The 23309-nt window shown below is 45.7% G+C and overlaps 1 protein-coding gene across 2 annotated transcripts in view; it reads right to left on the bottom strand.

Moving 5' to 3' along the window:
- Positions 1-6230: 6230 nt before the first annotated feature.
- Positions 6231-23309, bottom strand: part of MTUS2 (microtubule associated scaffold protein 2) — a 620079-nt gene continuing 603000 nt past the window's right edge. For both annotated transcript variants that reach the window (XM_031960747.1, XM_003764496.3), the window contains 4 exons: positions 18793-18891; positions 13947-14066; positions 9043-9140; positions 6231-7132 (listed from right to left, as the gene is read on the bottom strand). In XM_031960747.1, coding sequence (XP_031816607.1) covers positions 6922-7132; positions 9043-9140; positions 13947-14066; positions 18793-18891 — 528 coding nt within the window. In that variant the 3' untranslated portion in view covers positions 6231-6921. The remainder of the gene's footprint in view (positions 7133-9042; positions 9141-13946; positions 14067-18792; positions 18892-23309) is intronic.

Genomic DNA, 23309 nt, shown 5'->3' on the forward strand with positions numbered 1-23309 from the left:
AAAACTTTAAAGCACTAAATGTGAGCTATTTTTGTTATTGGGAATTCTCTCTCCTCTCCCTCCCCCCCATTGCCCTGGTGTTTCTGAACCATTTAGACACGCTTCACTTAGGTTTCCCAGTCCCTTGTAGGGAGGTTCATTTGACATTTCCAGCTGTAGCTTCCCCTGGTTGGGTTCTTAAATCGGATACTGTTAATGCTAATTGCTCAATTACCCATCTTTGAAACCAATAAAAATGTCCCCTTCTGGTGCCTGACTCTGGAAAGAGTAGTTTCATCAAGTAGGATTTCCTGAGGTACATAAAATTGGCCTGTATCAGTAGTTTGAACTCAAAACGGAATGAACCTGATTTCAACGTTTATTCTGAGGACTTCAGCTATTACTTCTTGCCTCTGTTCCCTTTCCTCTATTGCTTTTACCTCAAACACTGTCTTGTTTAATCAGATATTTTCACTTCAGTACACAGCAAAGATAAACACTCCTTCTGGGGAGTGAATTTGGAGCTAGGTGAAGTTGGGTTCCAATTCTATTTCTTCTGATCCTCCTTTCCTGCCCCCATTTCTTGCCAAGCCAGCTCCAGATCAGCAAGCGGGACTGAATTTCTAGTCAGTCGTTCACCTGAAGCATTGTCCCAGGTACACTGGGATCTGCATACCTGGTGCTGGGTCTGTTACACAGTGCTTCTCCTCAGCAAAATAATACTCATATTTCACAATTACTAGCTTTTGCAAAGTTGTGATTCCAGTGAAAGTGGGAATGAGTATCTGAATGAGGAGGTCCTGAGAGTTCCAGTCCCCATTGTGCTACCTACTGGGTGCGCTGCCGTCGCCAGGCGTGTTTTACTTCCCTAAGGTGTCCCTCACCACGCATTCTGCTGGCTCGAACCTTGAACTGTGATGTCCGTAACAGATGAGACTGTGCTTTCTCTAGCTGGGGACCCCGACTTCCACACCACTTCCTCCTGTACCCGCAAGATCATTTCCCACCTTGCCCGCGGTGCTCCCCGCCCCTTCCTTGGGAAGGCAAGTTCTCGAGGGCATGGGTTGCCTTGCTCCCTTAGGCATTTAATAAGTACTTAATAGAAGCTCCATCTCCAAACCTGAGTCTTTGCTCCTCCAAAAAATCGAGTTTCGATGTGATTTTGACAAGAACCGCACTGCACTAAATACATCAACTGCTGTTGTTCCGTGTTACTGAAAGGGAGTTCTCTTCTATTCTCCCCCCCCCCCCCAATTTATCAGCGTGATATGTATGTGGTTGTTGGAGTTTGGGGTGAATTGGAATCTCATCCCCCCCCTCCCTGGAGAAAGGAGCAATATTTCGTAGAACAGGCAAATTCACTGAGACATAATTTGTAACATGGAAGTTGTAGTGATTTAGGGTAATTACTTCCCAAAGGGCAGCAGGACATTGTCCTTGTGTTTTCTAAGTTGTCCAGAGTAGCGGGCACACACACACACACACACACACACACGACTGAAAGAGCCCAGAGCAGCGACCCGCACTTGCGTGTCTCCATCCCGTTGGCATTGGAGCGCGTGTTTATTATCAGGAATATATTACACTTATCTGTACATCAGGACTCGATACAAACTCTCCGTGTAAGTTGTCCGCCACATATTGGTCAGACTGAGTCGCTCGGATGGTGCGGAAGAAGCCCCCCAGCCCTTTACATAGGGATGTGCAAAGCGTCCACAGGACACAAATGCGTTCAGTGCAGAGACATCAAATACCTGATTTTCGTTTTCCTCCCCTCCCCCTCCCTCCCCTGCCCCAAGGGACACCGATCACTTCTAACGCGCGACGACGCGTCGGCTCATCGGTGAGCTGGGCGTGAAAGGCAGGAACCGTTTTTACTTAAAACTCGGCTACAGAAAAGGGGGGAGCGGGGGCTCGCTGGTGCGCAGCGCCCTGCGGCCCGGCGGGGGACGAGATTAGCAAGTCAGAAAGGAGCCAGAATGGCCGGGCCCGCGCGGGCTTCTTTCTGGGGAAGACGGCCCGTGGGGACGGATGGGGGGCGTGGCGCGCTGGGGCCCGGACCCCCAAGAACACGCTGGATGGATGGGGTAACAGTCCTGGAGACGACAGCGCCACCCTGTGGCCTGGGCAGCCTGGGGGGGCGAGGGGGGGGGTCTGGCATCTACAATTCACAACCCAAGCACCGCTGGAGGCCACGATGGATAGCGAGGAGCGGGCGCTGGCTCGGACCGACCCGCGGGGCCCCAGGACGTGCCGCCACTGCTGGCTCAGCAGCATCGGGAGGGCCGGGAAGATGGTGTCTGCTCGGCTCTGCCCCGGTCACAGGAAGAGGGAGCCTGGGGGCCCCGCCAAGGTCAACAGGGAACCATCCCTCGCCTCTTGTCGGCCCCCGCCTCATCCTGCCGGACTCGGGCTGAGCGGCCTTTATAAAGGGGTTAGGGAATACCGTCCCCTAGCTTCCGGGGGGCCGCGGTGGTCTCCCTTCCTGAAGGCGCCGAGCACCCGGGAGGAGCTGAGCAGAGGCCGGGGGCAGTCCGGGCAGGCGGTCAGCCAGGGCCCGTTTAGATCAGATGCAAATGTTAGGCATAGGCAGGACCCGCGAGATGCCTGTCCCAGGCTAACGGGACGGCGGCCTGCAGCTTGTGTCTCAGGGAAGCAAGCGAGCAGGCGCTGTCGGAATCGCAGGGCAGCCCCGGGGTCCCGGCCCCGCGGGATGGCAAACGCCCGTGCGACGGCGAGAGCCGGGGGCGCGCCGCCCGCTCCCTCGGGGCCCGTCCCTCGGGGCTCCTTCAGAGCTAACGCGACGCGAGGGGGGAAGAAAGGGCTACGGTGGGGTGAGGGCCCCCCCTCCTCTCTTCGGGCAGCGGAGCCCCCTCTTTGTTACGGAAGACAAGAGACCTTCGGAAGCATGCCATGGTCCCCACAGCTGCTGAGAATGTCTGGGTACGCGTGTGGTTTGGGGCAACAATGTAATACGTTTTGAGAAGCGACTTCAAGGGAAATAAGGGAGCATTAGCGATGGGAAGCCGCAGCGGCTGCGAAGCGGTTTCCTTGTCTACATTGTTTCCGATTCCCAGGTAAACGGCCGGCTCCTGTTTGGGACAAGTGCATCTTTCCAACTTAAGGGGAGATGAGTTTGTGAGCTTCCAAGAGGACTCCCAAAAAGGAAGTAATCAGAATGGCCGCTGATCAATAAAGTGCCTAGGCGTGTTTTTAGAGCAAGCCATTAACTAAATATCAATCAAACTGGAAGCAAAATTTACCACTGAGGATAATCCAGCGTTTGACTATACAAACAAATGTGATTCTGATTCCACTTTATAATGCTCTCAAAACAAAGTTCTTTTTATGTCAGCAGATGAGAGGGACAGAAAAGCCTTCGGGAATCCAGAAAGATGCTACTGATCATTTAATAAGTCCTGAAGGGTCAACTCTCTTATCAAACCTGCCCCAAAGGAAACGGGTTTTCCCTAAAGGTAATATAAACGTTATCTCCTACAGTCTCACATCCCTGCAAAAACAAAAAGGGAAAATCCTTCAAGGGTAACTGTAAGACTTGGGCAAATCGGCTGGCATTGGGTAGCTTTTCCTACATTCTGTACAATTTTGGGGATGATTAAACCAAAGGATCTGGTTGCCAAAGGGGGAACCTTACTTTAGGAGCTAAGAAGAAATAGAGATGAAGCACTTGGTTCACGGATGATGTTCCTGACAGTAAATCTCAGGAGAAATTAAGATTCTGGCCTTGCATGTGTTTAAGGTTTATTTTTTTTTTCCCTGAAAGAAAAACTACTCTGACATTTGGCTCATAAAATGGTAGTTACACTTTAGCTCTCACTAGGCTCTTGGGGAGGAATGGGTCTCAGTGACCAGTTACTAGGAGCTGCGGTAACTCTGACCACCACCGTGCTCCCTTTGCCAGAGAAAGGGGGCAGCTGTCAGTGAGCCGGCCCCCTGCTTGGCCTTCCGACTGGAAGCCTTCCTCCGCCAAGGGCAGATTCCACTCTGAATGAATCAAGGGACATGTGCCGATGGGGGTGGTCCCAATGAGGTTGGATTTGAAAACAAATGGTGTTAAAAACATATGACGGCAGAAATCTGTCATCAATCTCCTTCTCCTTTTCTACTGATTCACAATTTCTCTCACTTACTGACCACGGACCCGGCCCATCACCATGTCCCCAAGCAGAACAACTGTTCTCAAGAGGAGCACCAGGGGTCCACAGAAGAGCCCATGATCATGAGGGGAATGAAGACTAAGATATTTCAGGGGGCTAAGTGGAGGAATAATTTGGCAGAAACAGCGAGAGTTCCCATGCAAAAATAGCTCCTTACTTATTTCTAAAATGCTTTCTCATGATTAGTTTCATAAAACCTAGGATAGGGGAAGAGTCTCATTATCTCCACAATATTCAAAGATCCTCACAGGACAGTTCCAATTCACTTTAAGTCCCACAAAGGCCCCTCTGCACACTTCTTGGAGTCAAACTTCTGCACAGTCTCAGTCTCCCAAAGGGACCCAAAGTAGTCAGAAATGCACCTGGTTGGAGGAGTGATGGAGAAGGATGTTCTGCTGAATATTTCAAAGATAACAGGGAAACCCTGAGCCAGGCAGCCTTGCACATGACAACACTAGAGAGTTCTGGCTAGAGGAGAGGAAAAGAGAAGAGAGTCTTTCATTTTCAAGGAGGCCCGAGTTCTCTGCAGGCTAGGAGGGGGGCAGCTGTTGCTCACATGTTTTCAACAAAGGGAAGATGAAGCACCATGACTGGAAAGGGGGATGCTGGAGCCCGACAAAGCCGGGGCTACATCTGGCTCACTCAGCTGGCCACAGTCGGGCTAGTGGGTCCAGGAGGGGATTCTGTTCTAACGTGGCTACCACTCTGGACGTTCTAACACCACATCATCACGGAACCTAACATAACACTGAAATATGGATTGCCGGGGAAGCTGCATTCAGCAAGTGCAAAGTGGAAGTTGTCGTCCTAGGGGCTGTGCGCGTCAAACCTGCGGTCGTACTTGCTACGGAAATTACATCTAATCATGTGTTTCAAACTCTTAGTCAATAGGTCATGATCTATTCTAACAACGCCCAACATACTCAATATCACAGCATCATGCAAAGCCACTAAAAGAAAAGTAAATGTTGCTTAAACCTTAACCTAATGTTCATGTTCTTGAGTGGGCAAAGACCCTCAGAGGTCTGCTGGAAGCTTGCCGCGCCGCCAGGGGCCTTGCCTGCCTGTGTGGGCCCATGGGCCACCCCGCGCTCTCCCCCCTCTCCCCGTTCTCTGAGCCTGCCTGCTGCGGGCACTGGGGTCTTGCGCAGGGAGAGGACACCCGGGCCCTTGCCACAAACACAAAATAATGGCATCATTACCACCGTTGTCGTCATCATTATCACAGCTTTCAAATTGACGATTCTCCCCTTTTGTGAGCCATGCTTCTAAACTGCCACAACACCACAGAACACTTTTCACGTTCTATTTTGTCGTTCCAGACCCGAGTGCCAGGGCCGGCAGGCAGCCCACCCGGGCCCACTTGGGCAGACAACAGAGAAGGGAAGGTCGCTGACTTTGCGGTTTCCTCTGGGAGAACTGGCCAGGCCAACATGGGGACCCCCTTACCCCCAGCTGCTCTACAGGCGTATGAATCCCACGTGATGCTCTGGCAGAGTTCGGGGTGTGATCCATCCGGACTGGCCAGTTCTCAGGAGTTGCTGACATTTCCTTCCCCACCAGTAGTCCAGATGTGGGGTAATTAGGGCAATGGCCTCTACTGTGGGGTGGGGGGGCTAATGTAGCTTTATGTAGTCGATCCATTTTCAAGCATCTGTCCAGAAGATTGTGAGAAGCTGGAACAAATCAAATCAAAAGGCCGGGGCCAGCCTGTGCACTTTGCTCTAAAGGAGATGTCGATTCTGGGAGAAGCTTTCTGAGAAGGGACCCAACTGCCTCGGTCCCGGTGCGGTCTCTCTCATCTTCGCTCTGGAAGGACCACTACGTTTCTCCGAATGCATTCTAGCTTGCTGATTGCTTCTGAAATGTCATTTAGGAACAAAGCAAAGACTTGTGTTTAGGAGAATACATATGAGTCACTATCATGAAAAACATCTGAGAAACTGCTGCAACCCTTCAGGGTTTCTTGCTGCTGTCCCTCATCAACTCACAGCAAGGATACTAATAATTAAAATCTGCAAATGGAATAATAGTGACCTCATAACAAGTGGAATAAGAAGCTGATTGTTGTGAAGGCAGTTACCATATCACAAATCGCTGGTGTTCATGTTAAACAGGGTTACCACTTGGTGGTTGGCTGAAGGCGCTTTTTTTTTCTTGCTTTTTTTTTTTTTTCTTTTTCTCTTTTGGGTAGAAATATTCCTGGGAGGCTAGACAGAAATGCATCTAATTTAGTTATAATTCTTAGGCACAAGTTAGAAAACTGCTGACTATCATTAAAATATATCAGCACTTAGCGTTATAAAAAAATGCAATTCAGAACAGCTGCAAGGATATCCGTATACATGTCTAGAGATATACATGTCTTGATGTGGTACATACACGAGGGTCAATTCCAAATCAAACTGTTTGTAACTAACCTGAAATATTGCAGTGAAAGTTCACCTTAGAAGGACAATCAGTCATCAGAGCTTTCTGTCTTTTGGCTCTAACTATAGTAAAAATAAAAAAATAAAAATAAAAAGTTTGCACGCCAGACTACCAGGGTTACACTTTTTGAGGACACGGGAGCGCCAAGACCAAAAATTTCGTACACTGGGAGGAGAAGAGCCCGCCGTCTAGGACACAGGAAGGCTGCTACCAAGCATGCAGGCAGCAGCAGGCCTCAGGTATCCCCTATTCTCACTAACACTCTCTTTAGGATGAAAACGCTCAGGGATCCGAGAAGCTGGGGGGCATCTGGAGACTGCATGGAGTGGCGCTGTCATCTTGGAGCTGTGCTCATCTTGGCTGGCGATGGAGGCCCCGAGGAAGAGCGGTAAATGGGGGACGTGGGAGAGAGTTTAATGGGGCTGGTGGGGTCCCCAGTTTGGAGTTTCCAAAGCAGCTCCTCATTGGTTCTACTTAGCCTCTTCTTCTCCTTCGTTTCTTTTTCCACATACTCCTGAAGATTAGCATTTTCCTCAGATAACTGTCTGGATAGGACAAACAATAATATATTTTTTAAAAACCACATAAACAAGAATACAAACAACAGTAATATAAAGTAACAGAGCGAATGATTATAGGAGAGCTAGGTGGTTCCCTGGATAGGAGCCAGAAAGACTTATCTTCCCAACATCAAATCTGGCCTCAGACACTTACTAGCTGTGTGACCCTGGGCAGGTCACTTACCCCTGTCTGCCTCAGTTTCCTTATCTGTAAAACGAGACAGAGAAGGAACTGGCAAATCACTCCTATGTTTCTGCAAAGAAAATCCCAAATGGAGGCACAAAAAAATATGATGCAACTGAACAACAACAATATAACATCATCAATCATATAACCAAAGATCAAATTGAGAAGACCTGTACTGGTGGAAAAAAGGTAGAGAAGAGGGAACTTTGGCATAGATCATTGAAAATCACAGATTCTCTAAAATTTTTTCTTGAAATATTAGCTTTTTTTCTTCCTCTGGAGTCACTTACTAGAATTACTGACAAAGTAATTAATAAAATCTAAACTCACCCCTAACATTTACTCTCTTGCTCCCGATGTCAGTAGAGTGCTAATCACTTATCTAATTAGTGACAACAATAATAGCAATTTCCAGTGGCTCCACTTGTTAAGTGCCTGCCTTCCATGGAGTTCAGGAAGCTTTTTGTGGTTCTTCAGATTTATTTTTGTATCAAGGTTGGGAAAGGCATTATATAAAATGAGGGCCTTGTAAGGCCCACCAAGGATTAGCCAAGGGACTGTGGAGGAGTCTGTGCAGGCTAGGAAAGAGGACTGCCCTTTCAAGGGAAAATGAGCTCACTGTGGCTTCTGGCAGGCTTCTGGCTAGAAAGTGAAGGGCCTAAGCCCTGCTTCTCCAGGTACAGAAAGAAAGTACAAAAGCCATTACCAAACCTGGCCTTGGATCTCTGTCAGAGTCACATGAAGAGATTTACCTTGGAGTTCTCTGACAGATTCCCAACTCATGCTCCTTTGGCAGACTGATTTAGGACTGGGGAGGAAGCATGAGTATTAGGGGAAGTCCATAATCTGATAGGAGAGCAGGTTCTAGGTGGCCCTGGAGCTAAGGCCCACAGCCCAAGTTCCGGCTGGATTCATCTGGACACAAAGAGCATTGCTTGTTCATAGGGTTGAGCAGCATGAACTGGGGGTCTGCTGTACCTACCCAGGCCAGGGCAAGAACCCAGACAGAGGAGGTAGGAAGAGGGAAGAGGCCATTCTGGCCAAAGACAGGGCAGAGAAAAGCCTGAGACGGTGACATGACTGGGACTGGGAAACTGCAGCCAGTGAGCTCTCTGATTTGAATAGGGGAAGAGCTGGGAGGGTTGTAGAACTACATTCCTGTGCATTCCCTCTTGCCCTGTGTACATTCCACCCTTAGGCCTCTCCTTGGGAACTAAACACCACAACTATTTCCATGCCCTCGAGCCAAATGCCCCATCCTCGTCATTTAGAATCAGCATTAACTCTAGCCTGCACAGAGAGCTACAAACTTGCCCTGTTCTCAGCTCAGTCCCTCCTCTTCCTTCTCAAAGCACTTTGTGTTCATTTTGGGATTTGGAAAATCAACCTGCCACAATGGAGAGTGAAGGAGGGTCTTGGGTTCCCATCCCAGCCCTGGAAAATGTTCAGATGGGAAAAGGCAAGAATCAAGCAAAGAGACAGGCTCTTCATGGAGAAATTTGCCCAGCTTGGCCAGGGAGAACTGAGAGGGAAGTCGGGAATAAACAGCAGATCCCTAAAGCCAATGAAAAGAGATGGACAACCAGCATTCATTAAGCACCTCCTATGTGCCTGGCATTGCTTGGCTGGGGAGACAAAGACAAAAACTGCTCCTGCCTTCAATGGCTTACATTCATTCTGGAATTTAGAGATTCTCAAAGCTACACACCTTGTGACCACAGTGTTCTGGTCAATTCTTGCTTTGAGGTCTTCATTTTGCTGTTGGAGCACTTGGATTTTTTCTTCCAGGATAATATTCTTTTCAGCCTGTAAAAGAATAAAAAGTTTTTGAGCTCGCTGCAAGGACTAGCACCGGTCAGGGCCAGAGCCGCCACTCTGTGTACCCAGAACTCTGGAACTTTGCCCCCATCGGGCCTTGTTGCTCTGCCCTGGCTCAGGAGCAGCCCCCTGTGACAGCCGGGGAGATGGTCCGAGTATGGCAGGATATCTGGGACAACAGAACCCAGTGGCATTTTCAGTTCCCTGGTCTGGGCTTCACGAGCTCTCAGCAGGGAAAACGTCCTGCATTTCTAAATATCAGTCTTGAATACCATCCCTCCTGGGCTACAGCTTTACAGGTAGACACATCCATTGTTGTCCCAAGTGTCAGGTGAGCATCGGGAAGACCCTGAATGATAACTGAAGGGGAATTCATTTGTAACAATGTCGACAGGACTCTGCTGTTTGGCCAAGAACTGATGTAACTGAGACTCAGATGACAAAGCCCCAAATTTTCAGAAACTCATTGCTGTTGAAATATACCTAATTTATTACTTAATGCATGTGCCAAATTCCTTCCTTTACCTATATTGCTCACTGCCAGTGCATTTAACTGTAGGCAATGTGCTCTAGTGGGAAAATATCTGAAGGTACGAGATCTGGGGTTCTGGCTCAGTTTTGACATTGTGTGAACTTCAGCACGTCATAAATTCAGTGGGTCTAAGTTTCCCAACTATAAGACAAAGCTGACTAACTCCTTTTTGGGTTGAACTTTCTACAATTTTTAACTAGTTGTATTTTAGGATAACGATGAATACAATGAGTGTGGTACCGGGGGTTCAAATTTCAATTTTGTTTGGATCTTTGTTAAGTCATTTAAACTCTGTGGATCTCTATCTCCATGTTTATCTGTGAGGAGGTTGAACGAGAGGATTTCTAGGGTCCCTTCTAGTTCTAAGTCTTGGATGCTATAATTCTACAAGAGTGAATTAAAAGGGGCAGTGAAGCCTTGGAGCAGGGTGGTTTAGTGAAAAGACTAGAGCTACTGGTCAAGTGCCTAGTGTCTTCTGAACCTCAATTTTCTCATTTGTAAAGTGGGTCTAATAATGGCATTATGTACTTCACAGAGTTTTTGTGAAGATAAAATGAGGTGATGAGTATAAAATACTTCTAAAACTAAGCCTATCTTTAAAATGTCATGCCACACAAATGAAAATGGGGCCAATTATGAGTATCATAATGAGTATCATCATGAGTATACACAAATAGGCAAGTAACATCTATGAATCCAAGTTATTAATTCTTATTTCCATTTCAAAATAATTATTTTCTCAAAGGACTGAAAAAATAATATTGTTCATAATAGTTTAAAAAATGTCCCTTTTCTTTTTTTAAAAAAAATTTATAACTTCTTATTTCTCCATATACATGCAAAGACAGTTTTCAACATTCACTTTTGCAAAACCTTGTGTTCCAAATTTTTCTCCCTCTTTCACACCCTTCCCCATCCTTTAGACAGCAAGTAATTCGATACAGGTTAAACATGAGTGATTCTTCTAAACATATTTCCATACTTGTTATGCTACACAAGAAAAATTAGATCAAAAGGTGAAAGAAAAAAAAACACCAAGAAAAAACCAAGCAAACAATTTCTTATAGAATAAATTCCATTATATTCATACATTACATTTTTGCACATGTGGATCAAATTGTGCATACCCTTTGATCCAGCAGTATCATTACTAGGTCTCTATCCCAAAGAAATCAAAAAAGAGGGAAAGGGACCCACATGTGAAGAAATGTATATGGCAGCCCTTTTTGTATTTTCTTTTTTCTTTTTTTTTTTTTTTAATTTTTATTTAATAGCCTTTTATTTACAGGATATATACATGGGTAACTTTACAGCATTAACAATTGCCAAACCTCTTGTTCCAATTTTTCACCTCTTACCCGCCCCCACCCCCTCCCCTAGATGGCAGGATGACCAGTAGATGTTAAATCCTTTTTGTATTTTCAAGGAACTGGAAATGGAGTGGGATGCCCATCAGTTGGAGAATGGCTGAGTAAGTTATGGTACATGAATGTTATGGAATATTATTGTTCTGTAAGAAATTACAAGCAGGCTGATTTCAGAAAAGCCTGGAATGACTTATATGACCTGATGCTAAGTGAAATAAGCAGAACCAAGAGAACATTGTACACAATAACAAGACTATGCGATGATCAACTGTGAAAAAGTTGACTCTTCAATAAAGAGGTGATTCAAGGCAATTCCAATAGACTTGTAATCGAAAGAGCCGTCTACATCCAGAGAGAACTATGGAGACTGAATGCGGATCAAAACAATATTTCCACTTTTTGTTGTTGTTTGTTTGCTTGTTTTTCTTGGTTATTTTTTTCTTTCACCTTTTGATCTGATTTTTCTTATGTAGCATAAGAGATATGGAAATATATTTAGAAGAATCATACATGTTTAACCTATATCGGATTGCTTGCTGTCTAGAGGATGGGGAAGGGTGTAAAGGAGGGAGAAAAATACAAGGCTTTGCAGAGGTAAATGGTGAAAACTGTTTTTGCCTGTATTTGGGAAAATAAGAAACACTCTCTGATTATTTAAATCCACATCTGGGACTCCCTTGTCGCCTGCTGACTTTATGTCTAGCAGGCATCCCGTGAGAGAGGCCATCCCCTCTCCTCGTAGGGACATGGTCTCCATAGGCTTTGGAGTTCGGCGAGATTTGCCCCTGGAACAACTAAGTTGTGGTCTATCTGTGAGGCAAGGTGATTCGGGGGACATTACAGTGAAGCAGAAAAAGCAAGGTTTAAAGAAAGAGGGGGGTTGGAGGAGGGACTGGAAGAGTTTCTTGTGTGGTGAAGGCAGGTGATTTCCGTCCCATCTGGTATCTAAGGAGAGTCCTGGAGTTTTTTCTTAATCAACCCAGTTTTAAACTGGCGCCAACTCTAACTGATTCCTACTCTAATCCTAACCCTGTTATCCATGGAAGGGACACCTTCTAAGATCCACAGTTTCACAAAAATCTCAGAAAGGACTGAAAATTGGAAAGGATCTCAAAGGTCATCTAGACCTTTGCTGTTGTCCCGTCATGTTCAACTCTTTGTGAGTCTCTTTGGGATTTTCTTGGCAAAGACGCTCCATTTCTTCTTCCAGTTCATTTTACAGATGAGGAGACTAACATAAGCAGAGTTAACACAACTACTAACTAAGCATCTGACTCCAGGCCGGGCATTCTTTCTGGTGCACCCCCTGGCTACCCTGTACCTGGCCCTACCTGGAAATGAAAGGAAATCCCACTATAACATATTAATGAAATGTTTGTCTAGCTTTAGGGACTAGCTCACTTAATCCTTCTTGTGTCCCAGGTTAGAAGAATTGTAGAAAGTTTAGAGGCTGTTAACTGAGATTTTCTCACTGGTCTTGCATTGTAGAAGGAAATAATTTATTGTATGGTGGAGAAAAATTATTTGTAACTAAAGTGGTCATTAAGTCACTGCCAAGAATGTACTTAATTCAACCTGGACTGGAGTCTTTATTTGCAAGCCTAATTCACTGATTTTCTCTTTCTCTATTTTATACAAGTAGGCAGACTGGAGTCTCTATTTGAAAGAAGCCTGCTAGATGGTTTGAAAAATATTAAAAAAGTAAAGGACCTTAAATGATGCAGGGTCTGTGAGCTGATTGTGCAGATTTCCTGTGTCACCAAATCTTTAAAATGGTGTACCAGTTCCCTAGAGAGCTGACTGGTGAGATGTGCTAGTCACAGCCACCTAGATGGGCAATACCTTTTCCAAGAAGAAGGGATCAATTCAGTTTCTCTTCCTTTTCTGCCCTCCCCCGCCCCTGCCCCCTTTTGTTAATGTTTTAGAGATAATCAGAGTTGAGTGACTTGCTCAGGGTCACAGAGATCCTAGGTGACTGAGGATGGATTTGAACTCAGATCCTGCTGACTCTATGAACGGTGTTCTATTCACCGCGTCCCCTGGCTGCCCCCCTCAAATTTCTAACATCATGATTTGAAGGCTGGAAAAACTTTCTAGCTATTAGTTATCCATCTGTTTTTCCTGAGAAGCGGCTGACGGTACAGTGCCTGGAGCACCAGGCCTGAAGCCCGGAACCTCTGAGTTTAAACTGGACCCTGACTTTCCCTAGCTGGGTGACTCTGGACTCCGTCTGCCTCAGTTTCCTCAACTATAAAATGGGTATAATAATAATAATACCTACTTTCCGGGGTATCTGTGAGGATCAAATGACATAAAATTCCTTTCTCTTCTCCTTCCCCTTCTGACATTCAGTCCAAATTTGTCTCTAGGTAAACTTCACCCCATCACGCCCAGGTCTGCCTCTTGGGCACAGTCAGAATAAATCGAATCACGTTTTCTCTGGAAGGTCCTTGAAGGATCTGAAGATCCCTCCCTCCTTCCCTGCACCCCTTAGTCTTCTCTTTTCAAGGCTAATAATCCACAGTTTCTTCCACTAGTGCTGCAGTAGCCGACTCAAGGTCCTTCACTCTTCTGCAGCTTATCTATGTCCTTCTTATCCAACGTGGCCAGAACCCAGAGTAATGCTTCTTAGGAAGGCTGATAAGGACCTTCCCGTCCCAGAAGCTGCGCCTTTGTTTTGGTGGCTCCCCCCACTGGCCCCCCAGCCCTCACCCAACCCAGACAGCTGCATGTCTGCCTCCTATACTTATGATCTGCAAGCCTCAGGAGGCCCAGAGCTGAAAAGCTGGCTGCTCAGTTCCCTTAGCAGTGCTCTGGTCCAGAGCATGGCCAAGCCAGGATGGAAAGGATATCACAGAAAACAGAACAGGCCCGGGGAAGGGGGCGGGGACTGACCAGTTTTTCCAGCTCTATGATCTTCTTTTCCTGTTGATGGATCTGCTGATTCTTCATCTCCAATACTTGCTTCAGACTGTTCATGTCTTCTTCCAAGTGCTGGTAGGGAGCTAGTGCAACCTGCAGAAATCAGGAAAAGCAGCCACGTTATTGTGGCTCTTAGAAACACGAGTCAGTGCCCCAGATTCAGTAATCCCAGCCCTCCACAGTAAGGTTTCGCTGAAAGATGAAATTCCTGAGTGAAAGAACTGTCTCTTATCAATACAGGTGAGCACCTTCCCTTTAGTTCATGGTTCCAGAGATTAACTAGTGGTGTTGAACTCCAAGATAATGGCCACTCAGCTGTACATAAGCACCCCTGTGATCTCAGTGTTATTATTATTTTTTAAATAACAATTTTTTATTATCAAAATATATGCAAAGATAGTTTTTGACATTTGCCCTTGAAAAATCTTGTGTTACCAATTTTTTTCTCTCTCCCTTCCTCCCCTAAAGAGCAAGTGATCCAATATGTTAAACATGTATAATTCTTCTATGGATATTTCCACATTTATCATGCTGCACAAGAAAAATCAAATAAAAAAAGGAAAAAATTAGAAAGCAAAAAAGCAAGCAAACAGCAAAAAAGATGAAAAAACTACGTTGTTATCTGTGTATTAGTTTTAAAAAGGAATGTTATCAAGGGGCAGCTAGATGGCACAAGTGCACAGAGTACCAATCCTGGAGTTGGGGAGGACCCCAGATATTTGACACTTACTAGCTGTGTGACCCTGGCCAAATCACTTAACCCCAATTACCTGGAAGGAGAGGGAAAAGGGAAGGGATATTATCTGTGCTTTACTGTATTTTTTATTTATTTTGTTAAATATTTCCCAACATTTTAAAATGGTTCCTGAAATACTGTTGACCACTTGTTGGACACCTTTGGCCTTGAGGTTGGTTTGCCCAAGATTACACTGTCAGTATGCATCAGAGATGGGACTTGAACTTAGATATCCACAGCTTCAAGGTCAGCTCTGCATTAACTAAGCTTCTTCAGCATATCCAGCACAGAAACACAGAAGCCATGCATGTATTCCTGAACCCTCCCCTCTGGAAAAGCACAAGGCAAATGCTTGTTATTCTGGTGGAAACAGAAGATAAAGGATCACACCATTTGGAGTTGGTAGGAACCACTGAGTAAATAAGTCCGGAAGCTGAGAAACAGAGAGATCAGTGTCTTGCAGATCTAGTCACCCAGCTCCCAGATGAGATCTGAGATCAGATCTTTTGAACTACAAGTCTAGCATGCTTTCTTTTTCACCATGTTGCCTCTCAAACAACTGTATGGTTAGAGCAAATTTGTTTGGTCCTTCCTTCCCTTTCCTTCCCCTTCCTTCCTTCCTTCTCTTTCCCTTTCCTTCCCTCCTCCCTCCCTCCCTTCCTTCCTTCCTTTTCCTCTTCCCTCCCTCCTTTCCTTCTTTCCTTCCTTCCCCTCTTCCCTTTCTCCTTCTTTCCTTCCTTCCTACCTTCTTTTTCTCTTTTCTTCCTTCCTTCCTTCCTTCCTTCCTTCCTTCCTTCCTTCCTTCCTTCCTTCCCTCCCCATCCATTTAACAAGCATTTATCAAATGCTGACCCTGTGCTCAGTACTGTGCTAAGCACTGGGGAGTACAAAGATGAGCATGAAGGAATCCCTATCCTAAAAGAATATATATATATTAGAATATTCAGAAAAGTAAGGAATAGGGACCCTACCTCCAATTTCACAGGTCTGGGCAAACTCCTGGGTGAGGAAAGTCTATGTGCTTTTTAAGCTGCACTTTCTGGCTCAGAGCATTGCCTGAAGCAGTGGTGTCAAACTCATATAGAAATGGGGGCCACAAATCTGTATATTGGGATTCATTAAGCTCCATAATGACTCAATTTTAAAATGTAATACTCTTTAGGTTTTATTGTTTCTTTATTTATTTTGTTAAAGAGTTCCTAATTTCATCCTAATCCAGCTCTGCCATTCTCAGGAGGCTTGCCCGGGTATTTGCAGCCTCTAGCCTATACCACAGGGAGCCTCTTCTTTGTCCAGGAGCCGGGAAGAGTCTGAGGCAAGCCTAGAAGACCTGTATCAAGGCCTTGTCTACCCATGACTTAAAAAAACACCTTCTGCCCTGTACAGACAAGTAAATTTGGAGTAATTTCTGATATAAGGACAGGGAGGGCATTAGAAACCAGGAGGGAAATGTTTTACTTTTATAAATGACTTACAAAATTCAAGAAGCAGTTCTTTTGAAATATTGTGTGTAAAGAGTGTGACTTAAGCAACTACCAGAGCTTTTTCAGTGGTCCATCCTTTCTTCCAAATAGAAGAAGTCGCTTGTTTTGACTTGCTGTGCATAACTGATAGATACTGCCTTAGGCTCTATTTATGTGAAAGGGACAGTTATCTTTTGGCAATCTTTTTTTGTTTGTTTATTTGTTTTTTGCCTGAGGCAATTGGGGTTAAGTGACTTGCCCAAGGTCACACAGCAGGGAAGTGTTAAGTTCCTGTAGTCAAATTTGAACTCAGGTCCTCCTCACTTCAGGGGTGTTTTATCCACTGCGCTACTCAGCTGCCCCCCTTTTCGCATTCTTTTTAAAGAACTTGTCAGAAATATGATCTAATTCTATTTTTCTCCCTCCCAGCTTCCAGCCAGACTAATTTGATACCTGCTATTCCTTGTAAACCACATTCCACCACCCATCTCTGTATTTTTGTACACTCTATGCACTTTCTTTTTTAAATTTGATTTTTTTCTTTTAAAACTTCTGAACATTTCATCAAACACAATGAATGAATGTTTCCTTAAGCAAAGCAGTAAAGAAGAGGAGGACTGTTTCAGAAGCTGCAGTCTCCGTGGGTGTAGCTCCGGTTATCTGATAAACCCTGCATCTGCCCTAGAAGCTCCTCTCAGGTGCGGCTTCCCACGGCCCCAGCCTCCATCCCTGAGAGCACCATCAGCTTTCCAACTGCACAGGTTCCCACCCTCAGGGTAATCTTCCCCTTTCTCACTCCTCCCTTCCAGGCAGAGACTCACAGAATCCCCAACAACCTTGCACTCTTCTCTTCTTCCCTCCCCTCAATCTACCAACCTCCTACTTCAGGCCACATCCATCACCTTTCCTGTCGAGCATTGGTTTCCCTTCCTTATGCTGCTCTCCTCCACATAACTGCCAGTCACGCTCTAAAAGCACAAGTCTATGGTCACTCTCTTGTTCAAGGATCTCTTGTGGCTCCCTCTTATCTCTAGAATCACCCGTGGGACACAGTGCAAACTCTATTGCACGGCATTTAAAGGCTTTCACAAGTGACTCCAATCTACTTATATATAATTTATCTAGTCTATATTCATCTCTTTCACACTCCGAGATTCAGCCAAATTGACCTTCTTGTTGCTGCTCCTCCACCTCTCATCTCCATGCCTTTGTACAGAACTTCCCTTATGCCTGGGATACATTTCTCTACCTAGGAGAACCTAGCTTCCTTCAAAGCTCAGCTCAAACAAGACTTCCTCCATGAGATTGTCCCTGCTCTTGCCAGCCTCCTTGCCTCCTTTTCTACCCCTTTCCCCACTGCCTTGTACTTCTTACAACTTTGTATACTTAGGCCCTGATGAACCCCTTCTACCCCTATTCAAGGTCAGCTCCTGGAGAGTCTTTCCTTTGGAAGTCACCTCCCATTTATTCTGCATTTATAAGAACACATCTGTTTGCATGCCATCTCCTCCACTGGAAAAAGAGTGGACAGGGATCTGCTTTTTTTTTTTGTCTTTCTTTATAACCTCACACTTAGCACAGTTCTAGGTATACAATAAAAGCTTGATAAATGTTTATTTGTTGACTGACGGGAGTATGAGGACAATTGCATTCTGGCTTTTGTACCCTCAGTGCCCAACACAATGCCTTGCACACGACAGGTATTTAAGAAATGTTTGATGGTGGATTGAATTGCATTTATTTTGCACACTTGTTTATTTATTTTGTCTCTCTAAATGAATGCAAGACATATATAACCCATGTCAAATTGCTTACTGTTTTAGGAAGGGGAGAAAGAGAGCAGGGAGAAAAATCAGGAAGTCAAAAATTTTAAAACCATGAATGTTAATTGCTTTTACATGTAACTGGGAAAAATAAAATGCTAATTAAAAGTAAAATAATGCAAGTGTCCTGTTTGTCTCCATTCCCAGCACCTAGTACAACGTCTGCCTCATGGAAGGTGTTCAGTAAACACTCATCGAATGAATGCATGACATCATCCCAAACAACACCTTGCCCACAGAGATGTTCAGCCTAGCTCCCCTCTGAAGGACGAAGCACATAGCGTGAATGCAATAAAAACCATGGCTTGCTTTTAATGCTCAATCAGCACACAGCAGGAAGCCATTATCAGAAAGGTCCTCCCCGACCCAAATGAAGAAAACATGACTGTGAAATCAGAGAGTAACAAAGAGGGAAAATTTCAAGAAAAACAAGCATTTAAAAAATGCAATGCAAGAAAATTTGCTGATTTCCTAAGAAAGCGGCCCCCACTTACCTGTGCATTTGCCACCCTCAGCCAGGATTGGGCGGGGAGGGGCAAGGGGGGCATCCAAGCCATGGGGGGCAAGCATAAACATCGCCCGAAGGGTAGGTAGGTGGCTTGTGGCAGGCTGACAGGGTCACAGCAGACAGGGCTGCGTTCAGGCAATGGTGGGCAGCAAGCTGACACTTTTCTTTAGGGAGCCAGGGGGCTGCTCACAGGGGGAGGCAGGGCCAGCCAAGGCAACATGAACAAAAGGCACCCTCCCCCGGCCCCGGGGCCCCGGAGCCCCGGGGCCCCGGAGAAGGCCCTGGTTACCTCCAGCTGCTCCTCCGTGTTTCTTCTCAAAGCCTCCTCAAATCGCTTGGCTCGGTCCCGGAGAGAGTGGCTCTGAAAGGTGAGGGTGTCCACCTGGTCCTGCAAGAACAAGGGGAGGGGGGATCAGCGGTGGGCAGGGCTGCGGGGGTCTGGCCCTACAGCTTGTATTGTGAGGCAGTCCGGTCAGTTCTGAGAGGGTGGACTTGACGGTTCAGTTACCAGATCAGACTAAGCCGAGTGACCCTGGCCACGTCAACTGGCCAACAGGAGCCTCGGAGGGGCCGGTGGATGGAGTTCTGGGCTTGGCCAATGTCCTCATTTCCCCCTGATTTTCCTCTTATTGTAAGGAAAAAAATAAGGAAACTGAGGTTCAGAGAGGTCAACGTTCAGATCGGAACCACGGTCATTCAGTTGCAAAGCCAGAGCACTTACTGCACTACCTCAGGAAGATCTGAGTTCGCCTCCCAACACAGACCCTGCTAGCTCTGTGAATCTGGACGACCTTTTAGCTTCTATCAGCATCTGTTTCCTCATCTGCAAAAGGGGATAACAGTACCTTTCGTCCAGGTTGCTGCGCCAAATACTCTATGTATTTATAAGCTTTATAGGAACATGAGCCTGCCTTATGATTATTATTCGTATTACAAAAACAGAGTCCCCCCCCCAAAAAAAGCCTATCTCACTTTCTGTTTCTTTCATGTCCCTTTCTGAGGATTAAATCTAGAATCTATGAGAATCCTTCCTCACTCCCAGAGGTCCTTGATCGGAGAATATGTCCCCTCGAGGATCACCCACCCAAGAACTACAAACACTACAGGTGATGAGAATCAGTTTTTATGGGGCCGAGTACAGCCTCCTTGCCCGGTGGCATCCCATTACTCGAACTAGGCAGCAGAGGGCACCAGTAGCCTGAAGTCTGAGGGACCACCCGCTTCTAGCAAGGGAGGCTTGTCTCTGCCTCTGCAGAAGCACAGGAGACCCCTCAGCTGGTCTACACCCTTGCTGCGAGGCAGCCCCAGCACCTCAGACAGATGAGAATTCTTCCTTATTTTATGGTCCTTCTCAAAGGCCTTGGTCAGAGAGCCTTGATTGGTGACTCATTCCACAGTGCCATCGCCTTCCCTGTCTGGGGAAATTTATCCTTGGATCCCTGGCTCTCCCTGAATCATGAAACATGATTGTTATTATAATAATTATAATAACAACAACAAAACAACAGCAACGATACCTAGCTCCCATTTAGAAAGAAAACAGGTTAAAGCTTTGCAAAACCACAGACATCCTCTCATTTGCTTCTCCCCCATCTCAGGGAGCTAGCCCACTACACAGAAGAGACTGAGGGGTGTAGATGCCCACTGGATTTTCTAGATTCACACAGCCAATGAGCACATGAAGGAAAGTCCCAAGGCAGACCATCCTGACTGGTCCATTGTGCCGTCCGCCCTCTCATGCTGCCTCAGAGTAATCCAGTTTGATATTGAACTTCACTGTTCTGAGGCTCCCAACCACCCTGTGAAGCAGTTATTATTCCCATTTTGTAGATGAGCAAACTGAAACTCAGAACAGTCAGCTTAGTTGCCTGACGCCCAGGACTGGGGCCCGGATTCAAAATCAGACTGTCCAATTCCAGGGTCAGTTCTTTTCCTAGGATGTCACACTCCTTTGGTTTATAGATCTAGAGCTGAAAAGGCTGCCCTCGGCGACCATTTAGGCCATTGCATAGATGAGGAAACTGAAGACCTTGAAGGTTGCTCTTCAGCTGTTTCAGCTGAGGACCATTTGGGTTTTCTTGGCAGTGACACTGGGGTGGCCTGGCAGTTCCTTCTCCGGCTCACTTAACAGATGAGGAAACTGAGGCAATTGGGTTAAGTGTCTTGCCCAGGGTTACACAGCCAGGAAGCATCTAAGGTCGAATTGGAGTCTTGCTCAGTCACAGCGCTGTATCCACTGCCCCATTGGAAGGTTAAATGTCCCTTAACTAAAGTTTGAGGTGAAGGGAACATTCAAGTGAAGATTATTCCCCACTCTCCCCAGGCTTGCAATCCTGAGCGGCACCTCCTCCCCAGCCCTCACACTTAGCCCCCCACAATGTCAAGGCTGTTGTAGCCCCTCGGGAAGGGGAAGGAGGGCAGGGGAGAGACAGCATCTTCTCCATCAGTCTAGCTCAAACGGTTGTGTCGGGCCTGACTACTCCATTACGGGGCTTTACAAAGAAGAGGGACAGAGGTGTTCCCACTGAGGGTCTTGTTAAGCAGAGAGAGAGGCTCTCAACACTCTGCTCTTGCTCCAGAACAACAGCTGAGCGGGGTGCAGGGACCTTCCTCTCTGTGCCCAAGGACCGGAAAGCACATGTATCCTGGGCTCAAGAGCCTGGGTCTTCGGTGCATGTTTCTTTGCATTAATTCCATTTCAACAAAAGCCCCACCAGGATATTCAATGCAAACATAAACACATTAGGGCAATATTATTGTCAATGGGATTTTCCTGCATAACTGAACTAGGAAGAGTAAATCAAGGCCCGTGACAACTATTTCTGGGCCCCCCAGTGACCATAGATTCTCATGCTGCTCCCTTCTCAAATATAACCATAAAAATACATGTTCTCTCCATGTGGTTTCAGCATTAAAGTTACTCAGGGTAGACAAAAGAGTATTTTTCTCCCAAAGGCTCATCGCACACTTCACCTGAAACATTAGGGTGGAATCTTTCTGCCAAGGCCCCCATTTTCTAACCCACATCTGGGAAGCTGACAAAGCTTTAGTGAGGTAGAATGGCCTCCGACTGCTCCCTTGCAGGAGTCTTGTGAGCCAAGAAGTGTGTGAACTTCCCCACCTTGACTTCCCCAGGTGCCTTTCCCAGGTGGGAGGAAGCTAGGTTCCATGCTATTACCCTCAAATTAGGGTGAAGGAGGGCACAGAAAGTGTCTTCTCAAAACCTGGTATCAGCTTTAGTGCCTACGGCAGTTTCCTACACAAAGTAGATATTTAAGAAGTAGCTGCTGAATTTCACAACAAATAATCTCCAATTCTGAGAAGGTAATTTAGGTGAAGTCCAACTTTGATAGATTTAAAAATTAAAATATAGTCAATTAGCCTTTTTTTTTTTTTTTTTTGCTGAATTGATAAAGTTGGATGTCATCAATAATGGAAAAATCATTTCTCTTTGTGCTTTGATGTTCTGATTAGTTGGTGGTCAGACAACAGACCTATCTATCTTCCTAATTAAAGGTTGACTCCAGCTATCTGTGTTCCCTGAGGACAAACATTAGTGGAAGGCTTAAGACTGACCACAGGAGTGTGAAATGGGAGGAGTGAGCAGCAGGAGAGAATAGTTTGGGATTAATTCACTTTCCCAAGATAATTTACAAATTGGACAGTTTACTCTAGAGATACATGGAATTGGAAGGTGAACAACTAGGCAATTTGCTGGAGCAGTTTCTCATTTGAGGATTTGTCAGTATCAGCGTATTTAATGGCTGACGGTACTGTGTTTCTATGATCCTGCATATTAATCTCTGGTCAGGGCAGCCAACATGATTTCTTTTTTCACCCTCATAAACCAAGAAGTGGAAAATAAGCCACTTATTTTCCAATAATAATTTTGTGATAATAGCTGCCATTTAGTGCACTGAGACTCTGCAATTTACTTTGAACATGTTATTTCCTAGATCTTTATAGCAGCTAGGTGAGTTGGGCAATTTAGGCAGTATTCTTTCCATTTTACAGATGAGGAAACTGAGGCTCAGATAGGATAAGTGACTTACAAATTCATTAGGAGGCAGGATTTGAACTCTGGCAGATTTGAACTCAATTAGCTTTCAAGTCAGAGGCCCTAGGCTCTATCCCAATGATAAATATTTGTGTGGCCTTAGGCAAATCCTATCAAGCCTGTGAATTTGTTCCCTCATCTGTAAAATGAAGGGCTAGGTTAGAGGGGTCCCCCTCCAGCTCTAGAAGTCCAAATCTCATTTGATTTTTTCCCCTATTTCATATTTGTGTAGAGAAAAAGGAGAAAATGTTATTTGTTTATGCATTAGGGTGATAGGAGAAACCACAACATAATTCTAAGACTCGGGTGATTTTTTTTTTTTTGGGGGGGGGAGAAGTCCTAATTTCATTTTTGTAGGGAATTCCTGGTTTTGGTAGAACTTGCACTGAGGCAGACAGAAACTTAAAGAGTCATGAAGCGTTGATTGGGCCCTGGAGAGGCTCAATGACTTGCTTAGGGGCTCATACTTTACAAATAAACTTGCCCTGACTCACCTTCTCACATTTCATCATTATGACAGTAATGATAGCTAAAGCTTATCTGGGCCCAACTGTGTGGGAGCCTAGAGTTCGGAAGGCTCATCTTCTGGGGTCCAAATCTGGCCTCAGATACCAGCTAGCTGTGCGACCTCAGGGAAGTCACATAACTGTTAGCCTCAGTTTCCTCATCTGTAAAATGACCCAAGAAGGGAAAGACAAATGACTCTATTTGTTACTAAGAAAACCCCAAACGGGCCGTTTAAGGTTGGA

The sequence above is a fragment of the Sarcophilus harrisii genome, chromosome 3 (genome assembly GCF_902635505.1).
Source record: "Sarcophilus harrisii chromosome 3, mSarHar1.11, whole genome shotgun sequence".
NCBI lineage: Eukaryota > Metazoa > Chordata > Mammalia > Dasyuromorphia > Dasyuridae > Sarcophilus > Sarcophilus harrisii.